Source organism: Pseudovirgaria hyperparasitica (assembly GCF_010093815.1).
Source record: "Pseudovirgaria hyperparasitica strain CBS 121739 unplaced genomic scaffold EJ05scaffold_3, whole genome shotgun sequence".
Taxonomy (NCBI): Eukaryota; Fungi; Ascomycota; class Dothideomycetes; order Acrospermales; family Acrospermaceae; genus Pseudovirgaria; species Pseudovirgaria hyperparasitica.
The window spans coordinates 1,251,866-1,272,160 of NW_022985551.1; the positions used below are offsets into that span (position 1 = coordinate 1,251,866).

General features: G+C 49.6%; 10 protein-coding genes across 10 annotated transcripts; 1 reads left to right on the top strand and 9 right to left on the bottom strand.

Annotated features, from left to right (window-relative positions):
* Positions 1-153: 153 nt before the first annotated feature.
* EJ05DRAFT_252261 (uncharacterized protein) lies at positions 154-967 on the top strand. The gene has a single exon (XM_033740178.1). It carries the CDS (start codon positions 257-259, stop codon positions 833-835), a length of 579 nt encoding a protein of 192 aa, XP_033603534.1. The 5' UTR covers positions 154-256; the 3' UTR covers positions 836-967.
* EJ05DRAFT_252307 (uncharacterized protein) lies at positions 966-2,058 on the bottom strand. The gene has a single exon (XM_033740179.1). It carries the CDS (start codon positions 1,726-1,728, stop codon positions 1,108-1,110), a length of 621 nt encoding a protein of 206 aa, XP_033603535.1. The 5' UTR covers positions 1,729-2,058; the 3' UTR covers positions 966-1,107.
* EJ05DRAFT_252328 (uncharacterized protein) lies at positions 1,933-2,747 on the bottom strand. Its single transcript, XM_033740180.1, has one exon. It carries the CDS (start codon positions 2,620-2,622, stop codon positions 2,137-2,139), a length of 486 nt encoding a protein of 161 aa, XP_033603536.1. The 5' UTR covers positions 2,623-2,747; the 3' UTR covers positions 1,933-2,136.
* On the bottom strand, positions 2,724-3,585 carry EJ05DRAFT_252528 (uncharacterized protein). The gene is made up of 4 exons (XM_033740181.1): positions 3,347-3,585; positions 3,027-3,294; positions 2,917-2,972; positions 2,724-2,860 (listed from the first exon to the last, which is right to left on the bottom strand). The coding sequence occupies exons 1-4, from the start codon at positions 3,366-3,368 to the stop codon at positions 2,826-2,828; spliced, it is 381 nt and encodes a 126-aa protein (XP_033603537.1). The 5' UTR covers positions 3,369-3,585; the 3' UTR covers positions 2,724-2,825.
* EJ05DRAFT_473647 (uncharacterized protein) lies at positions 3,212-4,286 on the bottom strand. Its single transcript, XM_033743440.1, has 3 exons — positions 4,171-4,286; positions 3,848-4,092; positions 3,212-3,781 (listed from the first exon to the last, which is right to left on the bottom strand). Exons 1-3 carry the CDS (start codon positions 4,181-4,183, stop codon positions 3,557-3,559), a joined length of 483 nt encoding a protein of 160 aa, XP_033603538.1. The 5' UTR covers positions 4,184-4,286; the 3' UTR covers positions 3,212-3,556.
* Positions 4,287-6,770: 2,484 nt separating this feature from the next.
* EJ05DRAFT_483494 (uncharacterized protein) lies at positions 6,771-7,284 on the bottom strand (the record flags this gene model as incomplete). Its single annotated transcript, XM_033745256.1, has 2 exons — positions 6,771-6,925; positions 6,978-7,284. 2 exons carry the CDS (start codon positions 7,282-7,284, stop codon positions 6,771-6,773), a joined length of 462 nt encoding a protein of 153 aa, XP_033603539.1.
* Positions 7,285-8,487: 1,203 nt separating this feature from the next.
* Positions 8,488-9,336, bottom strand: EJ05DRAFT_483495 (uncharacterized protein; the record flags this gene model as incomplete). Its single annotated transcript, XM_033745257.1, has 3 exons — positions 8,488-8,715; positions 8,779-8,874; positions 9,109-9,336. 3 exons carry the CDS (start codon positions 9,334-9,336, stop codon positions 8,488-8,490), a joined length of 552 nt encoding a protein of 183 aa, XP_033603540.1.
* Positions 9,337-9,929: 593 nt separating this feature from the next.
* On the bottom strand, positions 9,930-10,303 carry EJ05DRAFT_508296 (uncharacterized protein; the record flags this gene model as incomplete). The annotated part of the gene is made up of 1 exon (XM_033747996.1): positions 9,930-10,303. A coding segment is annotated over exon 1 (219 nt), but the record flags the coding sequence as incomplete, so codon positions are not given.
* Positions 10,304-12,640: 2,337 nt separating this feature from the next.
* EJ05DRAFT_491868 (uncharacterized protein) lies at positions 12,641-17,649 on the bottom strand (the record flags this gene model as incomplete). Its single annotated transcript, XM_033746006.1, has 18 exons — positions 12,641-12,693; positions 12,741-12,893; positions 12,948-13,076; positions 13,581-13,688; positions 13,737-14,705; positions 14,755-14,891; positions 15,081-15,209; positions 15,598-15,632; positions 15,682-15,761; positions 15,818-16,033; positions 16,087-16,195; positions 16,243-16,326; positions 16,384-16,534; positions 16,581-16,740; positions 16,788-17,172; positions 17,221-17,303; positions 17,351-17,532; positions 17,585-17,649. 18 exons carry the CDS (start codon positions 17,647-17,649, stop codon positions 12,641-12,643), a joined length of 3,228 nt encoding a protein of 1,075 aa, XP_033603542.1.
* Positions 17,650-17,685: 36 nt separating this feature from the next.
* Positions 17,686-20,088, bottom strand: EJ05DRAFT_473653 (uncharacterized protein). The gene is made up of 8 exons (XM_033743441.1): positions 19,803-20,088; positions 19,536-19,754; positions 19,369-19,490; positions 19,265-19,309; positions 19,178-19,211; positions 19,012-19,128; positions 18,033-18,955; positions 17,686-17,979 (listed from the first exon to the last, which is right to left on the bottom strand). The coding sequence occupies exons 1-8, from the start codon at positions 19,946-19,948 to the stop codon at positions 17,942-17,944; spliced, it is 1,644 nt and encodes a 547-aa protein (XP_033603543.1). The 5' UTR covers positions 19,949-20,088; the 3' UTR covers positions 17,686-17,941.
* Between the last annotated feature and the right edge of the window lie 207 nt (positions 20,089-20,295).

Below are 20,295 nucleotides of genomic sequence, written 5' to 3' on the forward strand. Positions count from 1 at the left end.
ACGTCAGTCGTCAAATCGGCAATCCTACGTATACGTACACATGTACACATACGTACACAGACACGTACAATTGTACAATTGTACAAACGAGACTGAAGTGATGACAGTTCCTATGACATGACCACTGATGACCGTGACAATGACAACCTCAACCACGGGCATGACTGTGACCGTGCACACTGACAATGGACAATGGACAATGGACAATGAAATGACACTCTACCCACCACTGACATGACACTCTACCACCACTAGAATGACAATTCGTGACAATGACCAACCACACAAAGTACTCCTGCTCTTTGCTACCCGTGATCACTGCCCGCGCAGTCCGAAACAGTCTGCCCGCGCAGCAGCAAGCAGCCCAAGCAGCCCATGCAGCCCGTGCCCCCCTTCAAACATGTCATCACACAACACACACACAACACACACACACACACACAACCCGTCATCATATCCAAATCCCCTCCCCACTCCAGAAACAAAAAGAAAAAAGCAAAAGTCAAAAACAAAGAAAAAAGGAATTTCGCGTCCGTCCAATCGAAACCGATGTAATGTAATGATATCTTGTAATATATCTCGTCCCGTGCCATTCCCATTCCATCACAATCCACCAAAACCAGCCCAAGCCTCCCACCGTAGAGCGCAAGCAAAGCAAAGTAAAGCAAAGCAAAGCAAAGCAAAGCAAAGCAAAGCAAAGCAAAGCAAAGCAAAGCAAAGCAAAGCAAGCAAAGCAAGCAGGCGCGTAACAAACAAACCCATGTCAAAAGTACCATTCACAGCAGCACAAAGAACAAAGAAAAGCATCCACTCAAGTCCCCGAAAGAAGTCCTAGTAAAGCTCATCGTCATTATCATCATCATAATCATCGTATCAAATCTTCAAATCTTATCATATCATCATCATCATTTCAAATACTCAATTCAATTCAATTCAATATCAATATCAATTCAATTTCAAAATTCAAATTCAAATTCAATTTTCAAAATTCAAATTCATTCATATATCTGAAAACGCAACGTATTTCTTTTTATCTTTGGTGTTTGATATTTGGTGTTTGGTGTTTCATGTTGGAGGGGAAGGGGGAGAGTGTAAGGGGTGAATATACTAGGAAGGAGGGGGGTCTCGTATACGTGTGTTGGGTGTAGGTGCGTGTGTATATATAGATGTGTATGTGTGTGTGTGTGTGCATAACGTGCTTTCTAGAGACGAACAAACAGGCAGAATAAGAACAAAATCAATCCAAAAAATTTCAAACCAAGAACTATTTTGTATGGAGGGTATGACAAAGAGGAAAAGTCGACACACCCAGCAGACAGAGAGAGAGTGAGAGAAACAGGCAGAGGAGGGATAGTATGATATCAATCCATTGCAGAAGTACTCAAAATCTGTGCTTTGCCAAGAAAGGTGGAGATGGAGGAGGGGAGAGGGCGAAGAAGAAGGGGGGTGGGGGAGGAGTAAAAAATAGCTCGGATCCGTGCTGAGCGTGCCTCCTTCTCTCTCTGTCCAGGGCTCGGTTGTCTTTCCATACAAGGTAGGTAGGTAGGTGGGTGGGTGGTAGATAGGTAGGTAGTAGGTCCTGATAGTCCCGTGCCAACGTATAAGTATATGTACGTATTTTATGTGTGTATGCAAAATCGGCTCGTCGAATACTCCAAAACAAATAAGAATGCCGACGAAAGAGAGGTACAGGAATTGTGGGAAGGTCGACAACGTATATATATGCATGCATGCCCGGTCCAAAAAAAGAACAAGATAGTAATTTCAAAGAAGCAGCTTTGCCGTTGAAGTGATAGTGCATCAAGCGGGGCCAGGCACAGAATTTTTCGTTAACTCAAAGGACGGTAGCAGTCCATCGTATCGTGTGTGTGTGTGTGTGCGCAAAAAGTGCAGAAAGCTAACAAAACAACGTGATCTGGAAGGTGAAAGCAGAACGACGAAACGAAGCAGAACGCATGATTTTGTCATCCTCCAATCAGGTCCTTCTGTCGATTACAGAGACATACATCCATCTTCACGGGGTATTTCCTAACAGAAAAAGGTACCGCCTGGCCAACGAAGAGGGCTCAAGCTAGCCCTCGTTCCGGCGAGACCATCGTCACCAATCCACCTCATTATCATAAATAGGAACAAAGCCTAGTGGTGCTGTGTGTGTGTGTGTGTGTGTGTGGAGTTGCGCCGCGATGCAATGGGTCTAAACGAAGGGGAATCAAGAGTGCAGATAGACAAGGAAAGATCGATCAAAAGAACCCCGAAACCAAGTCGTGCGAATGCGTGCTTGAAAGTATGACTCTCCGCCTCCGGTATCAAGATTGTCCCAAAATATGAGCGCTTCTCCTTAGTGAATCTGTTCCGAATGCGCGCGAAAAACCAAGACTTTAGCCCCCAAAACCCTGAAAGGCCATTCGTAATCCCGATGAACCAAGAGACATATGCTGATGTGATATCGAAAGGGATAAGACTCGCTAGTAGAAATAGGAGTTGTGGTCGTGTCCATGAACCGAACGTGGCGACAGACTCACTCGAGTTTCCAGTAATAACCATTGTGATTCGAAGGAGAAAGTGATCGAAATGTATGACACAGCTCCTGTGAATGGCACTTTGAGTATGGACCACGACCATAAAAAGCGGAAACCACCAAACCCCCCCCCCCCCTCCCAAACACACCAAGAAACATGCAAAATGGGGCTATGACAAGGGTTCTTCTTTCGCCAGGACAGAGCCTAACGGTGCGCTCGTCGCATAATCTCGTTGTTGAACTTATAAAGGCAATGTAAGGTGGCGAATGAAGCTCAACTAAAGGCGAAGTACGGAAGCGTCATCTACTACTGCGGGTAGTTGCTTTGGCCATTCTCGGACGCTAAGACGATATTTAGCTTTCCCGTTTCGCAGACGGTGGAGCAGGGGCGAGATTACGTTGTTGGTACATCTGATTCTGGCCGTGGCCGTATGGGGACTGCGGGCCGTAGTTGCTGCTGCTGTTATGAGCACCTCCATTGTGGTATGGTGGATGATTAGAAGCGTACTGTGGCATTCCCTCCGGCATACCCGGACTCTGAGTACCATACGGTGGAGCTTGTCCACCAGACGCAGGGGCATAGCCGATAGGAGGCAGCTGGGGACCACCGCCCATATTTGGTGGCGGTACTTGAGAACGAAGAGCGCCATACACCTGAGGACCGTCGCCATTGTCGACAGGACGACCCTCAGCGCGGGCACGTTCATCCTCAGCCTTGCGTTGCTGCTCTTCCTCCTTCTTCTTTGCCTTCCATTCTTTGCGAATCTCTTTGAACTCTAATAATCGTTAGCAAAAACGGCAATGGGGAGTACACGACGATTTGGATACGCGATGCTGTTGACTTTAACATCGAGTGCTGGTTTCAGTAGCAGTAGCGTTGTTTGAATCGTGCATCAAACTAGCTGGGACATGGGTTGACAGATGGTTCATGGCTAGCGTCCGCAAAGTCGGGCGAACCATCAATATAGTATGTCGCGACACCGCTTTGGGCCATAACAAAACAGTCCGCGCGCCAAGACGAACCATCTTTGACCAGCATTATATTGAGTCGAAAAACGTACCTTCAGGAGTGCGCTTCGCGCCATGCGACTGCATCGTTACATGCGCGTTCAAGTGATTTAACGTTCCGTACGCCTTCTCGCAGCCGTTCCAGCCACACTTGTACATGCGTTCAATCTCTTCGTAGCGTCTACGCGGGCGTTTGTGCTGTTGCGCGCCTGGTATCGGCACGAATGAATAGACGGTTGACAACGGGTGGCCACCCTGCGCGTCAACGTTAGCAATTCATGTTACACAAAAGGCGGAGGCTCCGCAAACGCGGAGACTCACGGGGTGTCCGGGAGCGTATACCATGGCGGGTGTAGTTGGCGCCGATGACGCAGGATGTTGTCCGTAAGGACTGATCTGATGAGGACCAGGAGGATATTGTCCACCCCATTCCGGTCGTCCATTCATATACGGACTAGGTGTCCCAGGATACCCGGCATGATGACCCATATCGTGTTGCGGTGTATAGGGAGAATACTGCTGGTGTTGAGGGTAGGTTGGGCTGGTGGCAGCGGCGATTGAGGGATCTATTGGTACTTCGTTGTCAGACTCTCTGTTCCCATTGTGATGGCTGTTCTGGCCTTCTGCCAAAGGCATGGACGGACTTGTTTGAGTCATAGCGCCTGTGTTCGCACTTTATGGCCGCTGTACCGGTTTCCACGCGTTTTGTCGAGCGTGTTTTGGGGTATCGTTTCCTTGAGCTCTCTCTGTCTCTCTCTCGCGGAGGTAGCGTACGCGAAGGTAGGGTAGGTGTGGCAGAGGAAGATAGATTTGGAGAGGAGCGCGTTTCTTGTTTGTGATAACGCGCAGGATGCAGGCAGAGTGAAGCAGGAGCTTCGAAAGGGTGTTGCTGGTAGTAGGTAGGCAGACAAGGCGAGCTCGAACCGGACTACTAATAGACCGTTCGTCTATCGTGCATAGACTTGTGGGAGAACCGTTGGTAGAAGCGAATTGGCGAACTCAAGACCGGAGGACGAGAGGCGCTGGATCGACTGAGGTAAAGGTACTTGAGAGGAACGAGCCGTAGGCGAAAACTACGCTTTGCCGATTTTGAGCGTCGGAAGCTGATTCGCAGAGCGAGACCTTGGGGAAGAATGGAAGGCTATCGGACCGTGGCTGGGAAGTTCAAGGCTGACTACCCCCCAGGAACGACTAAGAGCCGAAAGATGTGTGTGTTGACAGCAGATACGCTGGCGCCGATTTAGACGCGGATGATGTGCAAGACGGCGTCCTGGCAAGTAGGAGCGACTACGACGTAGTTGGATAGCCACCAGTGTTTCGGCAGATCGTGCGCCGTCGTAAAATATAACGTTGTTTCGGTAGTGCGAGGAAGAGATGGTAGTGCAAAGACTAGTCGAAAGATGGGTGAGAGTGGGAGGCCGGGCACGAAAAACACTTCTTTTTGAGGTGAAAAAGCGCGTGAAAACGGAATCGTAGGGCAACCCAGGGAGATCGAAAGGATGAAATGACCGATCCGACTGGGGTGGATGTCTCCAGTGGAATTGGATGGATGCAACGATGGGTAGGTTGCACGAAAGTTGCTTAGCAGAAGACTGAGAGTTGGAGGTCTAGTCGCTGAAAAGGATGCTAACTTTCTAGCGGCGGATGAGCCACTAATGAGTGAATGGTCAGAGAGTGGTCACGGAGGAAGAGGGACGGCGTCCTTGCCCTGAGAGCGCGCTGCAGTTCAGGTGCCACCAACGAGTGCGGGAGGCAAGAATGTCCCACTTATTATTTCTTGTACTGGAAGATGTGAGGTAATGCTGCTTTGCTGGGAAGATGGAGAGGCCGGGGTCAAGCGCCTTTTCAGTGGCTATTGGGGGAGGGGGAGGGGGAGGAGGGGGGAGGGGTTGTTAGTGCGAGTGCAGTGAGGTGTATTTTTTGTGCGGATATGAAAAAGCAGGGTGGGTACCGTGAATTGGACGAGATGGAATGGGCGGTACCGGGTGAGGACTGCTTGGATTGATCGCGAATGCGGTGAGACTTTCTTCCTGCTCTTGTTCCCTGCTGATGTGTGTGAAGTTTACTTGAGTATAGATGTGTATGTGTATGTGTATGCGTATGCGTGTGTGCGTGGTGATTCAGGCCAAGTCAGGGCCCTAGTAGCAGAGCTGGCACGACCTTGATTGTAGTAGGTAGGGGGCTCTCAAGCCGTATTGATGGGTAGGAAGTTGACGCGCTTTGCTCTCTCCTGGTGGGCTGAGCTGTGTGAGCTGCTGTAAGGTATCAGAAACAAGTTGCTGCTTCTAGCGTAGTGTATCGACGAGTGACGCTAAAAGGTGCGATTGATGGCTAGTCTCTGCGAGGAGAAGCGCATAAGTCAGCGTTTGAAGCATGTGCGTGTTGGGGGGAGAGGAGGAGGTGGGTACGTACTTTTTGACGAGCCAACCGTGGATGAACAGGTCCCCAAGCAAGCTAGCAGCACAGTAGTGAGATGGGAGAGATGGAAGATTGGGAGATGGAGAAATCAAGAACGCAAGAGAAATCGAGTCTAGAGAGAAGGAGGAAAGGACGCGTTCCGGGCGAGAAGGGCTAGTGCAGCAAAGACGCGCGGGCGAGACTAATGTGAAAAGGGCAATTGAGGAAACGGGGGGCCTTGAGAGCTTCTTCTTGTTGCTTTGACTAGCTCGATCCTGGCTTGGAACGCTCGGATCATCCTTGGTAAACAGAAAAATAACGGCCGACCGGAGCAGAGAGAGAGGGAGAGGGATGGGTGAGGTATAGAAGATTCGGGGATTGGAGTGAGAGAGGGGGGGGGAGGGGGAGGGGTCGTCCAAAGAGCGTGACCATTGTGAGAAAGGGTGGTGGTAACAGAAAACACACTCCCCTCTCTACTTTACCCGTCCACCACCAGCACTACCACCACCACAACCACCACTTACCACTACCGTCACTTTGCTGTACTGTGGTCATGAAGAAGAACATGCTTTGTGGCCACCAGAAGGGTGAAATCTCAAGCCACCGCGCACTTCCGCCAGCTTCTAGGGCCGTCTTCCATGTTTACCTCAACAACACATGAAAGAGAAAGAAGAAAACAATCAATCAATCAATCAATCCATACATACATAGCACTCTCGCCTCATCTAAGGAAAAAAAAAAGACCCTGATCCCACGCTCACACGTGAAATCTTCGCTTCATTGATCCTTTTGCCCATGCAATCAATCTCCCATACATCGATTGACAGGGCATCATCCACGGTGCGCATCAGCTCGCAAATGAGGTATTGAATTCCAATCTATGAGTGGCAGGACTCCGCATTATGTGAGCACGGTTGACACGTCTAGTCGGCCCTTTGTCGGTGCTAATCATATGCAAAGTGGAGCGGAGAGCCTTTGGCTTGCTCTCAACCAGACGATGGTCTAAGCCACACACACACACATGCGTGCGTGCACATACACACAGTACACACACCAATACCCAATACCCAATACCCAATACCCAAGACCAGAATCTCGAGAATTCCTCCCCCAACCAGGATCTGCTCCATTCGATTAATCTCGAAGTACTGATCTTCCAATTTTCTGCTCCAACCAGCACTCAGAACCATACTTTGCGTCGCCGTTTCTTCCGGATGGGCATTTGATCTGGACCCTTCCTTGCCCTCGAAAAGTGTTGGCCTCTCCTTGTTTCGCAGCAGCCCCCTGTTCGGCTCCCACCATTTGAAATATCTTGTGTCTCTCGACTGTCTAGACTCAGGGTTTTTTCTGGGGTCTGACATGTTTATTTTCTTTTTTTGACCCTGATGCCGAGGCTCCCATTTAATCCTTGCCTGCAATGTACATACATGCAGTACAGCATGAGCATTGTGTAAACAGGCTTGCGCTATCGTTGCCGACGCTGGAGCTGTGCAAAGAAAAAAAAAAGCCGTGACGTCGGGGCGAGAGGCGCCAGCGCGGGGGCACAAAGTATATGTATAATAGTTGTATGACTGGCGCTGGTGTTACTAGTAGCGAGCGAGCTGTAACGAACGAGTCGACGAACAGTCGGAGAAGCATGTTCGCTACTTGAATCTTTAAGCGGAGACTTTGTTCAAACCCGGTAAGCCGGATGTGCGATGTGCGGGAAGGCAAAGCGGGTCAAACACGACTGGCACCCAGTTCCGGGCAGCACTCTAAATGCTGTTGTGACACCGAAAACGTCTTTTCGAAAAAGACCCTTACCTCTCCTAGCCATTACCTTATACGTGCCAGCGGCGACGGCGTGCTGTGACGTCGAAAAGCTTAGCATCGTCATGCTTAAAACGTTTATGCACTAGTATTGTTTCGAAACCATCGTGAGATATACTACTTCTCATCAGCTTGCCATTGGTATCATGGATGATGAAGAGCGTGTCGACTGCTATACGAGCACGAAATTGCGGTGTGATGCTTTGGCGCATTGCATCAATATGAACGAACCTCGTCATGTGGCTATCTTTATGAATCTGAATCACCATTCTGGACACTGTGTCCGGGTCCCATACGAGCGCCGTGAGTTGTCGTTGATCACCTCACGCGGTGCGACTCGGTACGCCGTATTCAGCAGAGGGACTCTTCAATTCAAACCTTTTTGGTCGAAACAGTAGGGCCGGGATATATGCTTGACCAGGATCCGCTGCGGTTCAACTTCTGCTCGGCGTGGTACCCCCTTGTTTTGCACGCTCTACCACAAGTGTCTCCTGACAGACCAAGAAGACATGACCATTTAGTTGTTGTATGTGTGCGTGTGTGCGTGTGTGCGAAAGAGTGTGGAAGGTTTGCGCTTGAGCCATGCATCCATGATGAGTGGTGCGTACGTGGCATTACGCGCAGTATACTTTGTCCACAGTATGCGCGCCTCCACAATGTCGTGGTCTAGGTGTCAGTGACGCTCCTGACGGCAAACCCATGGTTTGTCGCGAGGTATGTTCGAGATGTGTATGTAGGTAAGTAGATAGTATATCTTAGAAATCGCAGCTGGCAGCGTGGCGTGTGTTTAGACGGACCGATTCCAGTATCTTGGCCTGGGCCCACCACCTAGAGGCGGGCACTGGCAGCGTGTCGGGCTCTTCTCTGTATAAGCTCCAGCTATGCACGCACGTGCGTCTGGGATAGCGCGTTTGCAGTTTGTTGCTTTTTGCGAGGTTTTTGGCGCTACTGCCGCTGGCGCTATGATGGTTTGTACGACCACACTACGATATATTATAGACATGTTTGCCTAAAAAGGGAACATCTGTTGACGTTATCAATCTTACCTGCTGGGACAAACGTGGTTGATTGACTGCAGGAGATGTGTGCAGCAGCAACCAGCCAGGTTGCATCCCAGTACCAGCAGCCGTACATGCTGGAAGCTGAAAGATTGCAGCAATAGTAATATTCTCTAGAATGAACGTTTGGTGGCACTGTTCAATGGTTTCGACATTCTCGAGACGAGCTGATTGTCTCCGGATGGACTTGATAGTCTTTGATGGCCGTGATGGCCGAGATGCTGCGGCCTACCTACCTAGTGCACATGGCAGCAGTGCTGCATATGAAACGAAATCTGTGAAAGAAACAAAAGAGCGGTCGATCACAAGAAAACGCACAGAGGTGACAGCTCTCACGCATAATGCGCGAATAAAAGCGTGAGATGCAGCGCCGGGAATAACGAGGACGATGATGTCGGAAGAATACATAATAATGCGCGAATTGAGAAGCGTGGCAGCGCGTGGAAGCATGCATCCAGGAATGTGGGAACCATGTCCAGCCATGCTGCTGCTGCTCTCAGCGTCGCTACGAGCACATTGCACATTGACGCAAGCAGACCGGATCATTGATTCGGTGGTGAGAGGTCATGTGCATCGAGTTTGGAGGAGGAGAGCGGGAAGAATCTGCCGGGCAACAGCAGCTCGTGCTCACATGCAAGGAAGATTAAAAGACAGCGTGCTTGTCGAGCAGGAAAGAAGGCAGCCAGCCAGCACGAGAACGAAACAAAGAATAATGCCGAGCATATTTTGATGAGACCACGAAATGAAGTGGTTTGAGGGGGAGAGGGAGAGAGAGAAAGAGAGGGAGGGGGGAGGGGGGGGTGACAGGAGCAGGTGGAATCAATACCGTCTTAGCAATACCAATGATGATACAATGAGGTGTGTCCATATCTTCCGTAGACGCAGGCGTGAGAGATACCCACACCTCCTACCTAAGGACCAGTTCATGGCCACTAAGGCAAAAGAAGCTTTTTATTCCTTAGCGTTACCACGTTGATGCTCGTAATGATCCCGGTCCGCGCCTTTGTAGTCAGTCATTGATGACTGTGGTGGTGGTCATGCAGAAAGTGATATTGTATCGCTACACGTTACGTTGCGTTGCCAATGCTGCTGCTGCTGGTACTGGTACTGACGACGATGTCAGCCACAGAGACTAATAATGCTGATGATGGTACGTAGTTACAAATTGACCCAACGACGCAGCAGACACATGGTACTTGGAGTTTGAGTGAGCTGGCCAACAACGAAGACATGTGGCTGACTGCATACTGTATTATCGAAGCACTGAGCACTGGGCGGCAAGAGAAAAGGGCCGAAAGAGGATATAAGAAGCGTTGGAGCCGCAGTGTCACCCGCTCACGTGGGCTTTGGAGCTGCATGCGAGGTCAGGATGTATCGGCAAGGGGGGGTTGTAATTAGTGGAAGAGATGGAAGATGGCGAGATGGCGAGATTGGGAGAGAGGCCGAGAGAGTGAGTTAGAGAGAGATAGATGCAAACAAAGCTGGGTGTGAAGAAGATAGTAGCAAGGAGGGAAGAACCGAGAGCGTAGGGGGGCGGTTGTGAGACGGGGAACTTGGGGGGAGGGGGGAGGGAGAGGGGCAGCTAGGGGGATATAAGCTGGTGGAGCGGGCACGCTTTTGGGGAGGGGGATGGTGAGCAACTGGGCAAGTAGGCAGCTAGGCAGCTAGGCAGCTGGGGAGTTGGGGAGTTCAATTGGGGGGGTGTTTGGGGGGAGTTGGCTGGCTTTTTTTGGGGGGGAGGGGAGGGGAGGCGGTGGGAGTGGCAGGGCGGGCAGCGCTGGGGAACCTGCCGTAGCCATAGCTACACATAAGACACATAGTCGCGCGTTCTGGGCCTCTTCTAGGCCGCTGCTCATCCGAATCGGGGAGCTCGCGCGATTGAGCCAGGCGGAAGTCGGCATAGCGCTGGCTTTTTCCTCATGTCCATGTCATGCTGCTGCTACTGCTGCTGCTGGATGGGCATGGGCATAAGCATGGGCAGCAAGCCATGGCGACGGTTCGTAGTTAGGTCCAGGAGAGGAATTGTCCATTCCGATATCCAGATGGAGCATGCACACCATCATCGACCATGGACGACGCACGCCTTGTTATTTGGAGAATAACAACCACCTGCTGCTGCTGCTGCTGCTGCTGGTTGTGGTGGCTGGAACTTCGGCGACGACGTAACAGGAACCATATAGTAGGATCCGGAATCGGATGCCGTAGGGACAGGGGCAAGGGCAACAACCTAGGTTTTTCAAATGCCAAGGGACCATGCCATGCCATGCCATGCCAATCATGTCTTCTGCGATCAGCTGAAAGATGGACATTAATATCCAAAGGGGAGCGGATGCATGTGCATGTGAGTAGTAGTGGTAGTGGTAGTAGTAGTAGTAGTAGTAGTAGTAGTAGTAGTAGTAGTGGTAGGAATAGTGGAGGTGGAGGTGGAGGTGGAGGTGGAGGTGGTAGAGGATAAACAACAATGTGGCGACGGAGAAGCAGCACGCAGCACCCAGCACGGCCGCCAGCAGCCCGGGTAAGCCAGATGAGCCCCGCCCACCATAGAAACATGAAAAGATGCCACCCAGCGACCAAAACACAACAGCGAACTATCTATTTCTCCTCCTCTTCCCACTAATTATCCAAGCCAAGCTACTACTACCTGGGCAAGGCAGGGCAAACAACCGTCCATATTTTTGTGATTAGTCAACCTCCTAATTGATTCCTGAGATTCCTGTGATTCTAGTGGGTGCGGGTGGAGCGTGGGCGTGGCGGAGGGGTTTGTTGGGGGGGGGGGCCAAGCAGCGGGCAGCTAGATAGTAAGTGGTATGGGCGGGCGAAGGCCAATTTTCACATTTCAACACGTCAATTAACAATACTAATATTAATGATGGTGATGATAATGATGATGATGATGCTGCTCAGTGCTGATGATGATGATGATGATGATGATGAATGGATTGATTCAATCACTTTCCATCCCGTCTGACCATTCTCGCTCGCGTCCATTCCGCTACCATTCCGCCGTCGCCCGTTGGTTAAGGCCCCCTCCCCTCCCCTCCCCTTCCCTTCTTCTCCTGCTGCCTTTCTCCCCTGCGCCCCTGCATCCTCCAAATCCAAATCCAAAATTGCCAATCGTACACCGCCACGCCTCTCTTTTCTCTCTCCATCTCTCCAATCTCTCCAATCTTTCCAATCTCTCCTCTCTCTCCTCTCCCCTGTGACCATACTCTCGCGTCCGACTGCCATCCTCACTCAACTCTGCAATATGTCGTGATGCGCCTTGTCATTCAATTTCATGCCCTGCCCCTCTCCTCTCCTAAATGAATTATGCGCGCGCCGTGAGCCTGTCATTTTCCGCAACCCTTCACTCATTCCACATCGCCAGCATCACACTGTTGCACACTCCCACCTGACCTCTCTCTATCAAGAGCCAAGCACATCTGTCATGGTTGTAATCTTCAACACTACGTCTTCGTTCTTGCATTGGTTGTTGTCAAGCACGACTCCGCACTCATTCTACGAGCTAGCTATTCCGTCTATGTGACAACAAACCCAGTCCACTTCGTCAATCACACTATACAAGCAAGCAATTAAACTTGCCTCGTGACTGATCCTCTAGACCATCCCCGCTGCTGCTGCTGTGTCTTCCGTCCACCTGCGTATTATGCTGCTGTGTGTGTGAAGAACAAGATGATGCAAAACAAAGGAACCTTGTCTCAAGGAAAATGAACTGTAGACCTCCCTGATGGAATCCCTCTTCTATACTACCCCTTTTACCGTAAAACTCCAGTCTATCAAGGTGAGGCAAGTCGTTTGTCCAATCTCGAGAGCGACTTAAGAGACTCTTACCGTAATAACGAGCCTCTGTCTACCATCGGCTGCGAGACAGAGGTGCATTGTTAGCGCCAGTTAGACCTGCCTCTGGTTAGCATTGACTTGTACAAAGGGTTTGTGAGCACTTTACTGACCACCGCCTCGTCCACCGCGGTGTCCACCACCTCCTCTCCACCGTCCACCGCCGCCGCCGCCGCCACCATAGCGGACCATTTCTGACAATCGAGGATCGATTTGCTGTTTGGCCTCAGAGAGGATGGTGACGAGATCTCGAGCCTGCTTCGCGTCTGGACATGTTCCATTAGTCATCCGACCTTCATTATTTTGGTTGAGATACTTACTATCAGTAGTAAAGAAGGTAATGGCGGTTCCCTTAGCACCGGCGCGACCAGTACGTCCAATTCGGTGAACGTAGTCTTCCGAGTTGTTCGGGTAGTCATAGTTCAGTACGTGGGTGATATCCTTGACGTCTTTAAGAAAAATCTAAGTTAGCACAAAAGTCACATATGTTGAGATCAGAGCCAATCTATTTTCGATCGCGTGAGGCTGTAAGTTTGTTGCGTGCAATACGCTCGTTGCGCTACGAGTGGTCATGATGGCATCCAGGCCAGCCATTGCAGCTGGAAATCTCTCGTGGTCCAGGGAAACCTTGAATACGTAGCTTGAACGAGTCAAGAAATGTTGCCAGTCCCCTACAGTATAGTCGAGGAGACTTTGAACAAAATGAGGTGAACCTCACATGAATGCATCCAAGGATCCGGTGATGTGGATCTGATGACACGATAAGACCTGGATGAGACATGAGAGCATAGAGGCAAGCGCACGAGAGTAGAGAGCAGAGCACAACTTCAGATCACGCAATGAAGGATGAAAGGAGAGGACGCTGGGGGGGTTCAGATGGGGGCAGGGAAGGGTAGGAGGTGTTGGGGATAGGGATGGGGATGGGGTGGGTAGTAATAGCGTTGAGATCATACCAATGCCACGGGATGCCACGTCTGTGGCCACCATGATAGGGCTTTTGCCTGTCTTGAATTCGTTCAGAACCCAGTCACGTTCGTTTTGCTGTTTGTCTCCATGGATGGCTAGTGATCTGTCAGTAGATGCTGTCGTAAGACTCGTGGTAAACATACATAGGGCGGGCCAGCCATCTTGTCGCAAGAATTTGGTAATTTCGTCAGCGATCTTCTTCGTGCCTGTAAACACCAGGACCTTGCTCGACTTATCGTCCATGATACGCTCAAGGTGCTTTGACATGCGCTCACGCTTATCATAGTTGCTCATGACTTCAACAATCTGGGTAATGCGATGGTTGGCAGACAATTCCATAGAGCCGATATTGACCTGAATGAAATCGGTCTGGAAGTCTGAGGCAAGTTGACGAACTTCCTTAGGCCATGTGGCCGACCACATACAAGTTTGACGATCAGGTCTGATCTGGCCAATGATTTTACGGATTTGAGGCTCAAATCCCATGTCCAACATGCGATCGGCTTCATCGAGGACTAAGTAAGTGACGCGGCGAAGGTTAGTCTTTCCGGACTCCAGCATATCAATCAAACGGCCTGGCGTGGCGATGCAAACCTCGACACCTCGCGCGAGGTCACGAATCTGTTGACCTTTCGGCACTCCACCATAAACGCAAGTATTTCTGATACGAGACGACTTGCCGAACTTGTTGATTTCTTGCTGGATCTGTACGGCCAGTTCACGCGTAGGAGCGAGAATCAGAACAATTGGTCCGTCTCCTGGTGCGAGTAGCGGTTGGGCATTGATGTGGACAATAGCTGGGAGACAGTATGTGAGGGTCTTTCCAGATCCGGTCTCCGCGATACCAACAACATCACGACCTGAAAGCGCCATCGGCCAGCCCTGAGATTGAATGGCCGTCGGTTTCGCAAACCCTTGGGCCTTCACTTCAGACATGACATATGTTGGGAAACCAGCTTCATCAAAAGTTGTGACCGGTTTTGGAACATTCTTTCCTGCGATGGTCATTTGAGACTCTTTCCGAAATCTTTCGACTTCGGCTGGTGAACGTTCGGCTACGGCTGGGTCCTCTTTGTAGAATGACTTTTCGAACTTAGGGAGGCTGTCCATGTCTGCTGAATGTAAGAATTTGTACAGATAATGATGTTCTTGCATACGCACCCCAGTTCTGTTTTTGCAGACCAGCTCCGAGGTTAGACATGCGGTCTCCGCCGGCTCCACCGCCATATCCACCTCCGCCGCCATATCCTCCACCACCATAGCCTCCGCCATTCGAGTAACCGTTGCTACCGCCGTATCTGCAAAATTGTTAGCGACCGATCAGATCTAGACCAACGAGATCCCATCGCACCAAACGTCTCGAAAACAATGGCGCATCTTTTCAAGGAAGACGAGCTCATCATATCGCGAGTTTGGCCACAGGGTGTGTATGAATAAGGTGTCATGTGCAAACTCCGTCACTCGCCAGCCTTGGAATGACTGCATACCCACTGGCGGAGTGACCGTAGTAGCTGTGGGCTGTGTAATTTGTGCTAAAGTCTTCATACCCGTTCGAGTGTCCGTTGCTGTATCCTCCACCGCTGCCGCCACGGTATCCGCCTCCGCTGCCGCCGTAGCTACCACCGTATGACATGGTGTGTTATGAGGTGCGAGTAAGGTCAGAGCTATGGCCGCCTTCGTGAACTTTGCAAGCAAATGAAGCAAATGAAGCAAGTCCGCAAAGATCCACAGGAAGTAGGTGTATAGTGGAGAGAGTGAAAACAAGACGGAAGATGGGAAACGACAAAGACGTGATGGTAGAGTGAAGTTGGTGAGCGGAAGGGGCGAAAGAAGACTTTTTCTCAAAAAAAGAGTTTCTAGGGTTGCTGCACTAAAACCAGTCTAGGCCCAAAAAGGCTAGCGTCTACGAGAGCCCTGCTGACAAAAGAAACCTCCAACCTCAAGACGCATTGAAGTTATTCTTACTAACTTAGTCTTCCACTTGCGTACATGCTTTAGGGAAACATATTCAGACTCATTTCCCAAAATCCAATTTCCATCTGCAACTCCAATGTAAGAATTGGTCACATATGGGTTAAGCAGACTAACCTTGATTGAGTGGATAAAAATCTTTACAAGTTCGTCCACTCTACTGACTGATTGCTTGACTGCATGCTTCTCGATCATGGCTAAGAGAGGAACGAATCATCAGCTGAATTGTTAATTTGCTCCATCAATAACTTACCGCGTCCAGAATCTACTGCCGTATTGTAATCATCGCCATTGTACATCTCAAACCATGGCCAATATCTGTTTCCTTCTCGCAATGTACTCGAATCGTTGTACCATCTCTTGGCAATAGCTGAGTAACCTAGCAAACACGGCAGCAATGCTACCTGGAGAGCGAACCAGTCTTCTGACTGACCGATGTCGAGCAGGTATCGTGTATATGCAGTGCACGCTAGATAACCGTCAATAGCGGGTTTGGTGAGAGACTGGTTTGGTCTCAGCTACCTATACTCTCTGTGTGCTTTTCTATCTCTTCCACAGAAATACCGAGCTCCTTGCAGTACCTTAGATGTAGCTTTATTTCCTCTTGAAAATGGTTCACGATCGCCGCCGACTATTCTCACGCATGTCAGCACTATACACATGACGTTCTATGCCTACTAGGTCAAGATGTCTCACTCGGCTTATGTCTTCAAGCTTCTTCATCTTGTAGGCCGCCAGTGCATGTGCTCTGGAAAAGTGTAACTAATAGTGTCAGGCCGGTTCGAATCATAGATTACGGATGGTGTACAAGCCACTGACTAAGAAGAGATAGTCCTGTATCAGGTAGTGCCTAAAGCTGTCGATCGATAGAGTACCCCTTGCCAGTCTCTTCACGAATTCATGCTCGGTATGTGCGGTCCAGTTCCTCTTGACATCCTTGTGTGTTACGACATAGTCAACGAAGCGTCCCCTAGATGAGATTAGGTCAGGCCATGGAGAGTTGGAGCGTGACCAACGGTGAGAATGGGAGGAAGTAAGTCGAATGAAAGTGATTGATCGGGCCACTTCCTCTTCCCCTATCTACACTCGTCTTTATGCCTGCTTCCACGAACAGGTTCGCGGCCTTTACAGATTCGACCATGGTCATACCAATTGCCAAGTTTGATGCGATCGCAGCTACGCACTTCAGCGAAATTCGATGACTGTATCTGTGCCGAACCCACATGCTAACGAACATCCTGTTCCATGTGTGTTGTTTGACTCTAAGTGCTCGGATTCGAGCAGCACAAGCTCATCGCCGCTACACAATACGTTGAGAATCACGTGTCTTTCGGCAGGAACATTTGATACGATACCGTCTCGAGAGAGTGGAAGGTGTCCTCCCTTTAAAAGAACGTATTGCGGGCCAAGTTTTTGCAGCCTTCTTGCCAGCTCTATGATGTCGTCCACTTTCTCTGGATCGGAGATAATCTCTCCGGCATCCTGTAAGATCAGCTTTGCCTCAGGCATATTTGGGGTCAATATTGTTGCCATTGGCAGGAGTTGCTCTCTGAGAGCCTGTATAGCGTCATCAGGTAATAATTTGCAACCTGTCGTCGAGACCATGACCTAAACAGTAAGTCAGGGAGCACGGAAGAAGGTCAGCATCTGACTCACGGGATCGACTACTAAACATGGTACTTTATGTGAACGCAATGCGTCTACAACTATTTCCACAGTCTCCAATGAAGCAAGCATGCCTACTTTAGTCAGACCGTCCCTTCGGATCTATATGAAACGTGTATACCAGTTTTGACAACGTCGACACCTATATCATCGATGCAAGCATCAATTTGCTTTCTTACAAATTCTGAAGGAGTCACATGAACATCGAAGACTTTAATAGTATTCTGTGCTGTCAGTGCCGTGGTAGCTGTCATGGCATAGCACCCATGAGCAGCGATGACTTTTTGGTCGGCTTCAAGGCCACTATTTCATATCAATTAGCGGTCCGTTCTAGCAAGTCAGTTGACTTCCTTACGCCCCTCCAGAGCTATCGCTGCCTGCTATCACTAGGATTCTTCTATCGTTTGCCATATTGAACATTGCATTTGAGTATTTACACTCGTTCTTCGAGCATTGCACGTCGCCAAAGAAATGTCTGAAAGGACCCACACCACTAGCGGAGCTAGATCACGTCATACATCAATTACCACCAAATGTATTAATATCCTAGCAATATTGCGTGAATATTGCTATGCTCCCATTGCCGACGTAATTGGGTTATTTTTGTACCACGTCACTATTATTGTAAAGACGTATATCCAACTCGGTAGGTATGAACCTTTCTTGTGCATGTTACGAAATTCTACTTCGAGACGCTGAAAGTCACCGTACCTTAGTCCGAATCCCCTTCGAACTCAGAAACATCGGGATCTGAATGACAAGTCAGGATTCGCAGCTGTGTGAAAGTGTGAGCGTAAACGTACCACGGAGTAAGGTGTACTCGAATCTACCGTCGACCTTTTCCGCAATAGCTTGCCTTATGACTCGCTGCTCGTCTTCTGAGAGGCGGGTGTCTGGATTCGCCACATCGCAGGAAAAGGTCAGACCTTGATTACCTGGTCCCAGATTGGACACATATTCAAGCAAACATTCCATGCTGAACTCAGTGACCACCAAAAGGGTCACACTCTTCAACTTACTGAGAATACTCAGTGCTGGGAGTATCGCATCGGTCATACAGCCGCTTATCAGGAGATCCTCCAAGTCAGGCATTTGAGCAATGAATTGGCTCACATGATGATCCCTGAGAGGATCTCCAACTCCGCGTAACTCAAGTTCTTGCAGTCCATTGAGTTGGGAAAGAGCCGTGACCATCGCCTCCACGTCATCATATACCATCTCCGTGTCATCGCCCTCAAGATTCAGGGACTTGAGAGAGCCCCTCTGATTCGAGAGAGCCTGGTGAAACAACCGTTGCTCTGTGCCTATGTAGTTGTCCACGTCTAGCTTTTCCAATTTGATGCTGTCCTCCAGAAGAACAGGAGTTGCAAGTGCTGCACCGGAAGGGAAGCCACTGAATTCCAGCTCTCGCAGCCGTTCACAAGAGCGTAACCATGCCACGGTCTCGAGGAATATGTCGTTGTGCGTTGCTTGAAGATCAGTTCGCCCATCACCGTCAAGCTTTAGTTGTTCCAGTGCGGTGCATCCTTTTAGGAGACCTAGGTGAGGCAGTGCGTCGGTACCTACGCTCAGGATTAGTGATCTTATAGACTCACCGTGACTGTTTAGGCTAAGGAACGTCTCTACTCCTAGTCCGCAATCGTGCATAACTTGCAATGAACGCAACGTCTGTGGAGCCATGCCGGAAAAGAAAGTAGCTAGCTTGTGATCTCGGTCGTCGCCGATCCTATCATTAAGTGGTGTGAGATTCCATTCATTTCAGAACATGGGACACGTAATTACCATTGGAACATAGACAACGCCTCAAAATGTGGACAATTTGCATGAAGCGCTGCTTGCGCAAGCTCATCTGCAAGTGTATCGCCATCATAGAGCTCCAGCGTTCTCAACCGTGGTAGCCTAAGATTCATTAGATAGTGTTAGAAGGTGCGTCGCTACTAGGTTTTACCTTGGAGCCCATCGTAGGAGAGCAAGAGGGAGTACTGAATTGTCAGCTAGGGCTCGTCTGTATGATCTATATAGATTTTATCTTTACCTTTGCCACTGATCAAATCAACCATGGGCGTATGTTCGGTCAGGACTATGGACAAGTGAGTCGAAAACTGTGCCAAGCGGCGAGCCTTCATATGCAAAACATACCTTCGCCGATACCATCGAGAATCGCCGTAGTGTTCAACCTAGCATACTTCCGCCCACTTCTCTTGTTTACAGGAGTATCCATGGCTATGTTGAAACGAGACATAGAGCCAGCAAAGAATGACCTATATGTAATGAGCCTGTGTCAACGCCTGGAGAGATGACTATACTTAGATACGTTGCCCCTGAACTTGTCGTCTTCTAGCAAAGAGCTGAGGTCACGCAGATCTAGCTCTCGTATATAGCGACAGTACGGATACAATGTGTCATTGAGACTGGAGGCTACGATCGAGCGCCACAGTATAGACCATCTTTGCACCATCAATTGTTGTTGTGCCAATGGCGCAGCTTCGCTTCCACCACCTTTGCATGGCGCATGGTGGTGCTCTCTAAGAAGCATCAGTATCATGAAGGGCAAGAGATATCAACCTTCAAACCGGTAGAGGTTTGTCAACGCTGGGACAGCCAAGCGTCTGCCCGATACGGCGACATTGAAGAGCGAATCGAAATCGTATGCACGTGCTAGCTGTTCAGTAATGAGAAAGAAAACATCGTCTGGAAGAAGAGCTTGAAGGTCCCCCATCAGAACGACAGCTCAGTGAATATACGGAATAGTGCTCTTTGTCAGGATGGCGATGATTCCCACGAGAATTTATGATGATAATGGCAGCATTCAGGAAAGTGATGCATACAGGTCGGGTTATCCTATCGTAGCTACCGTAGGGTTGTTTTCGTTATGTCGTCTACCTACAGCAGACGCGCTTAGTCTTAGCGCTGTTTTGTCGCGTACACCAGGCAGTTCTTGAACATTCTTCCATCCATTAATTACTTGTCAACACTAACGTACTTGTTCGGATCTTTTCGAGAACGTTGGATTCCGGAGGTGTCTTTGACACTGAGTAGCATTTTACGTACCTGCAGTTATGTGAT

Excerpts from the sequence above, each read along its gene's own strand:
- EJ05DRAFT_252328 (XM_033740180.1), bottom strand. The coding sequence starts at position 2,622 with ATGGTCGTGGTCCATACTCAAAGTGCCATTCACAGGAGCTGTGTCATA.
- EJ05DRAFT_252528 (XM_033740181.1), bottom strand. The coding sequence starts at position 3,368 with ATGTTAAAGTCAACAGCATCGC. Across the intron at positions 3,295-3,346 it reads GTTAAAGTCAACAGCATCGC|AGTTCAAAGAGATTCGCAAA; the intron begins GTATCCAAATCG and ends AACGATTATTAG. Across the intron at positions 2,973-3,026 it reads ATGCCGGAGGGAATGCCACA|CAACTACGGCCCGCAGTCCC; the intron begins GTACGCTTCTAA and ends TAACAGCAGCAG.
- EJ05DRAFT_252261 (XM_033740178.1), top strand. The coding sequence starts at position 257 with ATGACAATTCGTGACAATGACCAACCACACAAAGTACTCCTGCTCTTT.
- EJ05DRAFT_473653 (XM_033743441.1), bottom strand. The coding sequence starts at position 19,948 with ATGGGGGACCTTCAAGCTCTTCTTCCAGACGATGTTTTCTTTCTCATT. Across the intron at positions 19,310-19,368 it reads TCTCGATGGTATCGGCGAAG|TCCTGACCGAACATACGCCC; the intron begins GTATGTTTTGCA and ends ACTTGTCCATAG. Across the intron at positions 19,212-19,264 it reads TGATTTGATCAGTGGCAAAG|TACTCCCTCTTGCTCTCCTA; the intron begins GTAAAGATAAAA and ends CTGACAATTCAG.
- EJ05DRAFT_473647 (XM_033743440.1), bottom strand. Across the intron at positions 3,782-3,847 it reads TATACGCTCCCGGACACCCC|GGTGGCCACCCGTTGTCAAC; the intron begins GTGAGTCTCCGC and ends GTTGACGCGCAG.
- EJ05DRAFT_252307 (XM_033740179.1), bottom strand. The coding sequence starts at position 1,728 with ATGCATATATATACGTTGTCGACCTTCCCACAATTCCTGTACCTCTCT.